The sequence below is a fragment of the Drosophila tropicalis genome, unplaced genomic scaffold (genome assembly GCF_018151085.1).
Source record: "Drosophila tropicalis isolate 14030-0801.00 unplaced genomic scaffold, ASM1815108v1 contig_158, whole genome shotgun sequence".
NCBI lineage: Eukaryota > Metazoa > Arthropoda > Insecta > Diptera > Drosophilidae > Drosophila > Drosophila tropicalis.
The window spans coordinates 1,773,756-1,786,597 of NW_027172602.1; the positions used below are offsets into that span (position 1 = coordinate 1,773,756).

Genomic DNA, 12,842 nt, shown 5'->3' on the forward strand with positions numbered 1-12,842 from the left:
CCTTTGCATTAAAACAATTTCCGCAAAAACTAGTGAAAAATCGACTCGAAATCAATTTAAAACTTTGGAAATTCTCTAAGGTTGTTTCACTTGATGCATGGTATGTCAAAGTCGATGCGAAATTGTTCATTTGTTTATATGTTATCTCTTGTATTCAACGTGTCATCGGCATTTATCATACTCTAGCAATTTTTGGTACCCCTTTTTTTGTTTTTGGTTTTCGAATCGTGCGTGTAATATGGTTAGAAAATGGTCCAACCAACCGATCGATCTGTGGTCCATTTGCATTTATTTGCATTCAATTTGATTTGATTTGATTTGGTTCCAGTTTTTGGGGATTGTGACCCATCCGCCGCCCCCCGCCCTCTCGCTCCGCACCCAATATTGTCATCCACCTTCGTCATCATCCTCCTTTGGCAGCGCCCGGTTTGAGGCATTGTGCAAATGCAAATGCATATTTTATTATTAATTTAACATGTTTTTTGTTTATTTTGGCTTTATTTATATTTTTTTTTTACATCAATTTTAATTTTTTTTTGTTTTCCTTTTGGCATCGTACAATTTTGTAGTTCAAGGTAAATTGGCCACGTTGGAAGCAGTAGCAGGCAGAGACCACATAATTAGCTGTCGATGGCAATGAAGATGGAGTTGGTCCAATGGCAAAAGGAACATCTGCTGCTCTGTGGGCTCCTCCTTCATCCATTTATCCATTTGTTTGGTTGACTACTTTTTCTGCTGGCTCTCCACTCCCATCCTACTTAATGCATAAATTTTATATACCATTAGATATTCCGAATCAGTTCAAGGTTAAAATGAAAATAAAACAAAAATCACACACACACACACATCACACCCCAAAATACCTAAATATTAAAATAAAATTAACAATTTACAAATGTTTGTTTTTGATTTTTTTTTTTTAATACTCTATTAAAAGAGCGGGTTTATGGACTTGGCTTTTGAATGTAGATTTCCTTAGTTTAGATAATTAGTTTATTGGAATTAAAAAGTTGTAAAATAACCTTAAAGTATTTAAGAGTTAAATGAAAAAATGAAAATTCAAATGGATAAATCGAAATCAGAGTATTTAAAAGTCTTTAGAGACTTGAAGATGGGATCTGTGGTGAGGGCAGGATGAGTATCTCTGTGGCTTGAATGGGAATTCCAATTGAAATTGTTTAAATAAATTAATTAATAAATAATTCAAAAAATTGCAAATATCGCTAAAGCTAAGCCAAGTCGCTTAGGTCTTAAGTTTATTTCAGTTTCAAATTTAGCTTTGGTTAACTTGTTGTTCGAATAAAAATAAAACCTGTCATAATCCGAAAACGCAAGCAAGAGCCCACAACCTGGCAACCTGACAAATTGGCTGTGAAATCGTAGCACCACCACCAGAAATCCAAAAAGAAAAAAAAAAAAAAAACCAGAAGTGCTCCTGCCCAGACTCTTTTGCATATTCAGCCCCAGCTTCCATCAGCTAGCCAGCCAGCCAGCCAGCCAGCCTAGGGCGGGCGTCGGTGTCGGTCGTCGGGCGTCACCATCGCGGCTCAGTTTGAACTGAACCTGTTCCGCTGCTGGCGTCGCTGTCAGCTTTGTTGCTGTTTGCCACAAAGAAACAAAAAGAAGAAAAAAAAAAAATAGATATATATATGTACATATATATATATATATAAATATATATATGTATATTGCTCTGCCGTAGGTTAACTCCGTACACACGGCATAAGTAACGTTCAGTCTGCCTCTAGAAGTCGATCGTGATCGGTGGCCCCAATCTTCTCCTGCGTCTCCTCCGTGTCTTCTGTTGTGTCTTGTGTCGCTTGGCATTAAATTTGTTTTTTTTTCTGTTGTTACTTTTAAAAAACGAGCGCGCAAAGAATATTTAGCCATACAAAAACAAAAAAAAATAATTAATTAAAGAGCCATTTAAACAAAAATTTACAAAAATTTCAAAAATATATATATATATATATTTTCAAGTTTTCCAAAAACGAACAAAATATATAAAAAATAAAAAACTCAATACCATCAACTAAAAAACACATATACAAATACAAACACACATAAAATGAAGTACTTTAACATGTGAGTGGTCTTATTTTAAGTTAATATCCTTAATATATTTCTAATATTTCACCTAAATCTAAATAATATATAGTTTTTTTTTTGTTGTTGTTGTTAAATTTTGTGCCCTGGTTTAAAGAATTTCTAGCTTGGGCGACCATGGAAGGTTTCAGAAGGAGTAGGAGGAGATCAAAGATCTTGGGAGAGATTACAGAAAGTCTGGATAAGTTTCGATTTAAATCTGTGAATAGGAATCGAAATTATATGTATATTTATCTTTCAATTAACTATAAAATAGTTTCGCTTAGACATATGGAAAGAGATACCAAAGAATTTTCAAATTCCAAGAATCCCCCAAATTCTAAGTTTCTTTTTTTAATAGCTAGAATTTTCGAATTTTTAAATCATAATGCCCATAATCGTTTTTTTTTTTTTAGAGAACACTTCATAAATGTTCGATTATAGATGGCTTAAATTTGATTCAAATTTGATGGCCATTTAGGAGTTTTTTTTAAAAAATTTTTTTTTTTTTTTTTTTTATATGTCAAAGTTAGAGTTGCTTATCCCGGTGTTGGCCACTTTGACTTGGTTGATTTTGTTGTTGCTGTTTGTAGACTTGCTTGTTAGTTCATTCATTTGAACTTTAACACGACGGCAACAACAACAACAACAACATGCATTAAAATTACCAAAGCGAAAATGTCAAAGTTAGTTGTTTGATGGGAAGTCTTGTCTGTGGCATTTGCCGGCAACTTGAAGAAATGGCAAAAGTTAAATCCACTTCAGCAACAGCAACTGATGATGACGATGACGATGATGAATCTCAGTCTCAGTTTTAGTTTCAGTATGTTGAACCTCCTTTTTAAATTCAATTAGTTGCAGTTTAGCGATTTTAGTTGATTGAAAGAAATGTTTCAAGGTCGTCATCAGCTGCTGCGAGATTTGAGTTGTTGGTATTAGTTGGTCGATTACTGCTTTGATATTCGTGTTGCTGTTGCTGGTGGTTAGTTAGTTAGTTAGTTAGTTAGTAAGTTAGACTAGCGGATGGCGGCGGCAGCTGCAAATTAAGTATATTGGATTAATTACCACATGTTGATTGTTGGCTTGGCGCTTGCCTGTTTGCTTGTCTGATAAATTAACGGTTACATTTTTTTAATGCGAACTGACAGACACACACACACACATACACACACACTTACATATTTGTACATATGTACCTATATGTGGACTGCATATTGCGGGGAATTAATCACCAGCAAGCAACAAGATCAGGATTTCAATTTAGTTTCGGTTTTTAGTTTCAGTTTCGGCCTGCTGCCTTGCATGCGTTTCGTTCCATTTCATTTCATTATGCAATTTTTGCAAAAAAAATATTCCCCACCCCCAAAAAACACAAAAAAAAAACATATGCACATTCAAAAAAAGGTTTATTTTCAACTCTGGATTAATTCAATTTCAACGCAATAATTCAAGGGCTCCATCGACTTATGAAGATATCTATATGTATATACACACATACATAGATATATATACTACATACATTATATGTATGTACGTTAACATATGTATAAGTATATATGTATGTATACATATGTATAAATACTAGTGTATGAGTTGTTTTTCTGTCTATTCATGTTGCTCTACATACAAGCTGAAAACAAATCAAAAGACTCAAGCAACGAACTTGCTTTTGGCACCTCACAATTGCAGCAGCAGCAACAACAACAACAATTCGATAGCCAAAACACGTACTTCAAATGCACCGTTATTGAACCCACTTACCTTAAAACCACTTCGCTATATGTACATACATATATTTTAGTTGGCATTCCCGCCATACAAACAGCAACAACAACGACAACAACAAAGCAAACTATTACAACTAATTCGAATTCGAATGGTGCAAAGGTGATGGAGTGGTAGAGGGAAAGAGATAGAGCGAGAGAGAGAGAGGGGGAAGGGGCATGCAGGATGGCGATGGCGTTGCCCCCATGTAATGAGGGCGCCAGGGCAATTAGAGAACGTGCAGTGACTAGGTGAGGCTACAAAAGGGCGTGCAACAGCAACACACTTAACACACACACACACACACCAAGAGTGTATTTAACACTAAATCCGTCAGGTCAGTGTCTTCTGTATCTTTAACTCTAATTCTCTAAACTCTCAAGCCTTCCTAAATTACTTTTGGATATAGATGATCCACAAGTTTTCGATACAAGATATCAAAAAGGAAGATAACCCATGGATGAATCGAGAAAGGATTTTCGTGGAGTTCTGAGTTTTCCTCCTTTCAAAAATAATATTCTAAATTACGAAAGGAATAATGTAATTTGACATAAAAGGACTGGATGAGCTTGTCAGGCGAACTAGTCCTTCATGAGAAAGACATCAAATCACCAGTAAATAAAAGGCGATCAGAATAAGTTCAAAAAAAGGTTAAAGGAAGTGTCTCGATGAATTAGTTTTTGAGGTCATCATTGACGTCAAAAACTTCCTGCTCGTTGCATTTGATCTTCTTCTTGAATGACTTCCTCTTAAATGACTGACTGATTTCTCTATAAATAAATATCAATTTAATAATAATTTTATTTCAAGATGACTTCCATGGAAATAATTTAAGTGTTCTCGAATACTCATTTGCCGAAAGAGAAAAAAAAACGAATATTATGCTTTCAGCCTTCAAAGACTTCTTGTTCACACTATGAAAATGAAAACTAGTTTCAACTAAACATTATTAAAAATTATTCAAATGAAGACTGAAATTTTTTGTTAATAATTAAAAAAACCATTTAATTTGCATAGACAAAAGTAGTTGCAGTGACGTCATTGCCTTGAACCATTTAGACGAACACAAAACGTAAGCATACATATACATACATACATACATATGTACATATGTAAATAAGTATAAGATAGGAAGAAAAACATTCATGAAAATGATGATGATGACGATGATGGAATGGGAATGGAGCTAAAGGAGCTATGAGGGATGGGAATGATGATGCTGCATATTGACTATGTTAATACAAAAATGGTAACTGTCATTCCCATTCCCCCATTCCCATTCAAAATTCTCGAGTGCCGTAAGAGCAGGAGAGGCCAGACAAGAGACAAGACGCCAACACAAAGTATATAATAAATTTGCAAACTAATGTCTAGGGTTATATAAATTACTAGCTGACGAGAGAGAGACTATCAAAGATAGTTTTTAACACATACACACACACACATATACAAGTTTCTGGGATAAACCAGCTAAATGTGAGAGATGATACACTAAATGCCATAGTATGTGATTTTTGTTTCGATTAGGAAGTAAAGAAGACAAAATAATTCAAGGCACGCACACACCCTCACCCACATTCACACTCACACCCACACCCACAGCAATCACACCAATATATCTGAGTTGCCTTTCACCTGTTGCATAACTTGTTGTTGTCGGCCAACAGCAGAAGCCTTGAGGGAAGGAATTTCTTTATTTTCGTTTGCCCAACTGCCAATTGCATTTGATTCTATCTATACATAGGCGAATGGTTAACTGGTTTTACTTACACATAGATATTTGTAAGCACCTGTTTCCTTTTTGACCACAGTCCACCATGCCACACCACACACTGCACTCCACACCACACCTCAAGCCACCCACCCCCGATGCTAGGAAAGAATTTCAAAACAAGTTCGTCGCTTCAAGTCTTTTGTTTTGCATAAAACCCACTTTAACATTTTTTTTATTCGTCTTTGGCATCGGCATCGGTATTGGCATCGGCTACGATTCGGCATACATTTTTCATTCGAAAATCGAAAGTGAACCAACCCGTTTGCCTGACCTTTACACATTTATAATCGTTAGCACATCTTCGTCTCCATCTCCAATCTCCACTTGCACCTCCACCTCCACTTCCACACCTCGACATCTCCACATCTCTACATATGTATGTCTGTATGTCTGTCGGTTGAAAACGAAAACTGATCAATTAAGCAGATTCATAATTTGAAACCAAAAACAAATCTTACAGATTAATTAAGTAGCAGAGTGAAATATATATATATATATATATATATATATATATACAATATATATTTACTTAATTATTATTAATATTTACAGCATCAGGTTCTTCTGGTATTCAAAATAACTTAACCCGTCGAACCAGACGACTAAAAACGAATCTATATATACATAAGCTTGACTATGCTTCATTTCATAGCCTGAAATGCCAGTCACGAGAATTAGAAAGAAAAAAAAATAGCATGGGATTTCATATAATATGGGGGACACCATCATTGGCATCATGTGACTTATCTAATCGAATCTTTTCTGTTTTAGCTGCCTGCTCTTTATCATCTGCGCCTTGTGCTATGGCCTAGTATCGGCCCAGCAGGAGGATGGTGGCCCCGTGTCGCCAGCTAAACGTATTGCTGCCCTACGCCGTCCGGTGGGCAAAGCAGCCAAAGCCACAACAACCACAACCCCAGCACCCGTTCATAATGATAACGGCGAGGAGGAGGATTATGGCGATGAGGCAGCCGCCGGTGATCATCAAGGAGGCGATGGCGAAGATGATGAGGGTACGGGTGCATTGAGCTCAACCACAACCACCACAACAGAGGCACCCAAAAAAGTTGGTCCCGTCATTCGTCCCTTCCGCTCCAATGATGATTTCCTCAATTCGCTAAAGCGTCGCCAGCAGAATGCCAAGAAACATCGCGCCGAGAAACCAACCGCTGGCAAACAGACATCGACCGGCAAAAAGAGTGACAACTCATCGGGGGAACAGGAACAGGAGCAGGAACCGGTGGCTGCTGCCGCTCCAGTGCCAGCATCAACATCATCCAAAGGCTACAAGGGCAATTCGGCATGTAAGTGAATGTTCTGAAGGACGCACAATTGCGAATGTGACATGTGGTTGACCCTATGTACGTTACCTTTCTTCTTTTTGGTTTAGTGAGCCGTCGCAAATTAGCCAAGCCGGTGAAGGCGAGTCCCGAGCCAGCGACTGATGATGCCGCTCAAGACGAAGACTCAGAACCGAAGGAGGACACAAAACCCAAACGTCCCATTGGACGTTTAGCCTTGAGAAAGCGCAACTAATTCCTATAAATTCCTTTCACTTCACATCCCCCACCTCCACTTCACCCTTTTCCACACAAACACACAAACGCACACACACACACACACACACACATAGCATATACATGGCTAGCTATATGGCAGCCCGATCTGCCCATTAGTTTTTAGTTCACAATTGATAAATACTTTATATGTAATTTTATTTTGTATAAAACAACCAACACAAACAAACACACACACGACCCATTATTCCACTTACCACCTCACGCACACACACACACCTTTTTTGTCCACACATCGTTCACCCTATAATTCATATATGTATTTATATATTCACGTTCGAATATATATTTCACCGATATATGTCTCTATTTACATAAGTATATATGTATGTATGTATTCACACTTCACCAAGACTCTCCCCGTCCCCCATCCATCAATCAATCAAAAACACAATAAACTGAAAAGATTAACTATATAAAATATATATATGTAACCAGAGTTCATTGATTTTAAAAACACAAAATCGGGTTATCAAAGGGGGGAATAAATTGAAAAAGTATTTTAACATTTTATCTCATTAAAAGCATAAAAACAGTTTTTTTTTTTTTTTTTTTTTTTGTAAGTTTTCCATTTTTGATATTCTGTTAAATTTATTCATTAATATAATTACATTGTTTTGAAAAATCCAGAACAAAAACTAATATACTAAAATTTCTATAAAAAAAAAACTTTCCTCGTAATATTGGGGGGGAATGTGTATGAAATTTCATTAATTGTTTCGTAAAAACTCGGAGGATGACAATTTGGAATATGAATTAAAATGTTATCATTCTCTTTTCCTATATGTATAGTACAATATATGGATTACAATAAAAAATATATATGCATTTACTTACATATATATATTTCTGGCCTTATGAGCTTGGAGCATATGTTGTCCTTGTCCAACAAGAAGTACACTTTTTTTCTCTCTCTCTCTCTCTCTCTCTCCCCATCAATTTATGTATCTTTCGCTATTTCTTTATCTTTTTAAGCACATTCGTTGTGTTGTGTAAAAATATGTTTCATATATAATACATATGTATCCGTAAGCTGAATCGCTTATACATTATATTCGAAGAAATTCAAAAAAAAAAAAAAATGTATATATATATATATTTGAATACAATATATTCTAAAATGCATGCATTCATTATTGACAAGAGTTTTAAAATGAGAGCAAAATGCATTTGTTATATCTTTGATTGAACAGATTTTGTTTCTATCACACACACACACACACACACACAAGCACAGATCGACATCCGTTTAAATAAATAATTGCCTTAATTTTTTTTAATACACTTCAAATGGCTAGGCAAAATTGAGAGAGATTATTGGTCAAATAATATTACATAAATATTAATTGACTCAAATCATTTTTGTTGTGGTGTTGTGTATGTATGTCTGTGTGTGTGTGTGTGTGTGTGTAAATACATGTGAAAGGCACATTGCGTTACAAGTACAAGTTCTCTTCCATTTCTTAGTAAATACTAATAATATTTATAATAATAATAATAATAATAATAATCAGAGAGCGCAACCGTAACTTATTTTTAGTTTCTGTTTCGGTTTTGTTTCTAATATTATTTACACCAAAAATTTCTCATCGACTGAATTTGCTTCAGTTGTAGGACACTAAATAGATAGTTAAAGATATTAAGTACAGTTGCCAAAAATGTTCAATTACAATAGAATACCAATAATTTGGAGATTTTAAAGAGATCTGCCTGCCAAAATAAAAAACAAATAACTTTCTTTAACTCACCTAAAAGAAATGTTAAAATCAAACATTTAGAGTCAATAAACATTTTTTTTTTTTTTAAATGCTTATTAATTGGTTGGTTCTCAAAATTTATATAATTTTGTATGTCTGGTGAATAATTGGCATTCTATTGTAGGTATGTATATTAAATAAAAAAATATGTATATAAAAACAAACACACATAATACTAAAAGTTCATTTCGTTTACACACTGTGTGTAGTTACCATCTTACGAGGATATCGTCAAAAGATTTTGATGTACCAGGCAAAAAGATTTCGAGTTGCGTCCCTAATATTTGATACATTATAAAGTATATATGTATCTTTCTCTCTTGCTTGCTTATGGAAATTTCGTTCAAGTTCAATTTGTAAGTAGAGATAGAAAAAGAAATAATAAAAGAAAGCCATGTACGCACGCTGCTGGTTGGTTGGTTTGTTGGTCTATGGCATGGTAGATAACAAAAAGCTGTGTTGCTAATCCTCTCACTTTAGATTAGATTCTTATGAATGCTGTCGCGTATTACGCATCAATGGGACCAGCAACGATGGTGGTCCCGCTTGCCTTAGGAACGGATGGACCAACAATTCGGCTGCTGTAGCTCTTTGCGCCGGATCTCTGACCAACATACGATCAAGGAATGATTGTAGACGAGGCGACACCTTGTGGGCATTCTTTAAATTTGGCGGCTGCATGTCACGTATGCGTCGCATGGCCTGCAATGGTGGCTCATTGAAGAAGGGCGGCTCGCCATCGACCATTTCGATAACCATAATGCCCAATGACCAGATATCCACTTCGGGGCCATAGGGCAGACGGGATATGACCTCCGGTGACATCCAATATGGTGTGCCCACTAAAGATTTACGTTTCGGTAATTCCTGTGAGACTTGGGCACAGAAACCAAAATCAGATAACTTGACACGTCCATCGGCGGCCAGGAGTATGGAATCCGATTTAATATCACGATGAATGACGCCCTAAACAAAATAATAAATCAATAAATGAGTCTTTTAGAGTAAATAATTAAACATATAAACTAAACATAAAAATCGAAATGGTCAAGTTTCACCCAGAGTACCCTACACTTACGGCCTCTCCGTACCCTCCTTCCACTCAACTTCTCTCCCATCGACCTTCTTTTATCACCCGCTGCCGCCGGCCTCTTTATTTCTTGGTTCATTCTTTTCTATTTCATTTGCCTCTGCTTTTACCTACTTATCGCATTACATGTGACAGTGGGTACAGTGGACTGAAAGCGTTGTAATAGTGCGCCAATTGATGTATTATGAATACTAATTAATAATTAAGGACGCTTGGACTTTTTACTACACATCTCTAAACAACCTTAACTTTTGGCAAAAAAAAAAATAAAGAGGTACGGTAGGTATGTGAAGCACATTATGACCCACTGTGCCTTGGCTGGGGCGTTGTCTTCGTAGAAATTTGAAACTAAAAAGTTGTCGCCAAAGCGACAATCTCTCCCCCTCTAAACGAACTCAACCCAACCCAACCCGCTAAGAAGAAAGCGCCACAAACGATGGCCAAATGGCCACCTGGTTACGCACCTGTGAGTGCAAATAGGCCAAAGCCTTGAGGCATTGTTTGCAAACGGTCGCAATTTGCTCCTCATCCATGCGCGAATGGGTAACAATGTCGGTTAGAGCTCCACCCTCCAGATACTCCATGACAACCCACAGCTCATCGTTGACCAGAAAACTTGAATAGGTCTCCACAATATTTGGATGATGGTAGTCACGCATAATGACCACCTCATTGAAAAGGAGTTCGCGACGCTGTTGCTTGCGCAAGTCCATTTTCTTCACCGCCACCTGTCGTCCTAGATTTGAGAGACAGATACAGAAGGATCATCAATAAGGCAATCTCTATATTCGTATAAGCATTAATTTTATCTTACCTGTGGATTTGTCAGTGGCTATGCAAACAGTGCCGGTTGAACCCTCGCCAATTTTCTGAAAATGATCTAGATTCTCGCGTGGATCACCGGCAGAGACGACCATTTGCAGAGCGGCGCGAAACTGTTCATGGGTCAGCCGTTGCTCCTGCTTGGGCTGGGATTGATTCTGTGGTTGTTGCTGCTGCTGTTGTTGTTGTTGCTGCGAAATGGCTCCGCCACTAGAGCTAGAGGCACGGGAGGCTGTCTTGGCATGGGGATGCGGTTGATGCTGCTGCTGCTGGAGTTGATGGAGCAGGGGATTTTGATTTTGATCGCCCAAGGGTTTTGCAACTGGCTGTGATCCGGTTACGGATGCGGATGCAGGATGAAGCGGATAACTTATTTGATTACCATTATTATTGTGATGTGAATGAGTCGAAGAGCGTGTGCCACTAGCCACAGAGCCCACCGGCGATGTTTGCTGAGGATGATGATTCAGGGGTGCACCACCTCCTGCCGCTCCTCCACCTACTCCCCCACCACCACCAGGCATTTGACGATATGTTTGATCCGTACGGACAGCCAGTGGTCCAGGACCGGCCGCTCCGCCATTGGGATAGATTAGACTATGTGTATGTGGCATTGTCTGACTCTTAAAACCTTGTTGGCCAATTGGCTCCTCCTCTGGAACAGCTGGCGGCACATTGGCCACTCGTCGAACACGCGGTGGACTGGAACTTCGCAGCGAATTTGAACGCGCCACATGGGATGTTTTTGGCAGAACGATGCCCGGACCCGTTGGCATTGTTGATTGTTGTGTTGCCATGGGCGCAATTCCTGGGCCAACACCTCCAACTGCCGTTCCCGTGGCCGACATCATCATCATGTTGTTCACATTGTTGGTGCTATTTAGGGATGTGGTATCTGCCTTGTTGTTATTGTGATGTGGACGCACAATCGTTTTTAGATCCAAGATCTCTGTTGGCGTTATTTCCGATGGATCCACCAGCGGCAGTGGACGATTCGTTGACTTTAAAATCTGATTGTTGCCCACTATGGAGGCCCATTGCAGGGGCAGACCCACATATTTGTTCTCGCGCTTGTCGAATCCCGTGTGCACGCGATGCTCAAAATTGCTGGGCATTGAGATTAACGGTTTCTTCTTCTTCTTTGAAAACATTTTCACAGTAATATGCAATTTTCTTTCCTGGTCGCTAATACTGCTGCTGCTATGGCTATGGCTCTGGCTGTGGCAATTTCCCAGTTCCAGTTCCAGGTTTGTTGACTTTTCTTTTCGCCCGCCCTTTTACCCGACGGAAAGTCTCCCGCTCAGTCACTCTCTATCTCTCTCTCTGACTCTCTCACAGGCACACGCACATACACAAGCACAGACACATATACACGAGCAACGGCAACGACGACAAATAATTTTCAAGATGCTAACGCCAAAGCAGCCCCAAGCTTGGGTGGAGCTGCTGCAGCCGCTTGGGTCAAAATAGGTTTGACGTTCAAGCGAAATCTCCTTTGGTCAGCAAAATGTTCTTTACTCAAATTACCAACGAAAAACAAAAAAAAAAAATAACAGAAACAAAATGAGAACGAGAATAGAAACGGGACAACAAGCACAACAGAATTAGTGATGGGATATGTCTCGCCGAGCGATGTGTAACAAAAAGCGATTATCCGATAGTTCGATAGATTCTCACAATTGATAATGATGAAATATCGAACTTTATCGGCATTGAAAAAACTGGCGGCTTTAAGTTCAAATATTTTAAATTGTAGAAACTCACTTTTTTCATAGATGATTGCCATAATAATTGATACCATTGATTAATTTTCATATTGTTTATTTTTTTTCTCTTTTCTGTTTGCTTTAGGTATACCATATATATTTACTTATTTACAATACGTTTAATTTCCATTCAATATCTCGCTCCCTTCCCATAGCAATTTTGCAAAAATTTTATCTGTAGCTGCTTTCTACCTTTTTAACTGTCGT

General features: G+C 37.9%; 2 protein-coding genes across 2 annotated transcripts; one reads left to right on the forward strand and one right to left on the reverse strand.

The window, feature by feature from the left end:
• The first annotated feature begins 1,950 nt into the window (after positions 1–1,950).
• LOC137586852 (nucleolar and coiled-body phosphoprotein 1) lies at positions 1,951–7,625 on the forward strand. The gene is made up of 3 exons (XM_068303032.1): positions 1,951–2,085; positions 6,395–6,927; positions 7,014–7,625. The coding sequence occupies exons 1-3, from the start codon at positions 2,069–2,071 to the stop codon at positions 7,157–7,159; spliced, it is 696 nt and encodes a 231-aa protein (XP_068159133.1). The 5' UTR covers positions 1,951–2,068; the 3' UTR covers positions 7,160–7,625.
• Positions 7,626–7,870: 245 nt separating this feature from the next.
• mbt (serine/threonine-protein kinase PAK mbt) lies at positions 7,871–12,471 on the reverse strand. Its single transcript, XM_068302681.1, has 3 exons — positions 10,862–12,471; positions 10,512–10,783; positions 7,871–9,923 (listed from the first exon to the last, which is right to left on the reverse strand). Exons 1-3 carry the CDS (start codon positions 12,018–12,020, stop codon positions 9,447–9,449), a joined length of 1,908 nt encoding a protein of 635 aa, XP_068158782.1. The 5' UTR covers positions 12,021–12,471; the 3' UTR covers positions 7,871–9,446.
• Between the last annotated feature and the right edge of the window lie 371 nt (positions 12,472–12,842).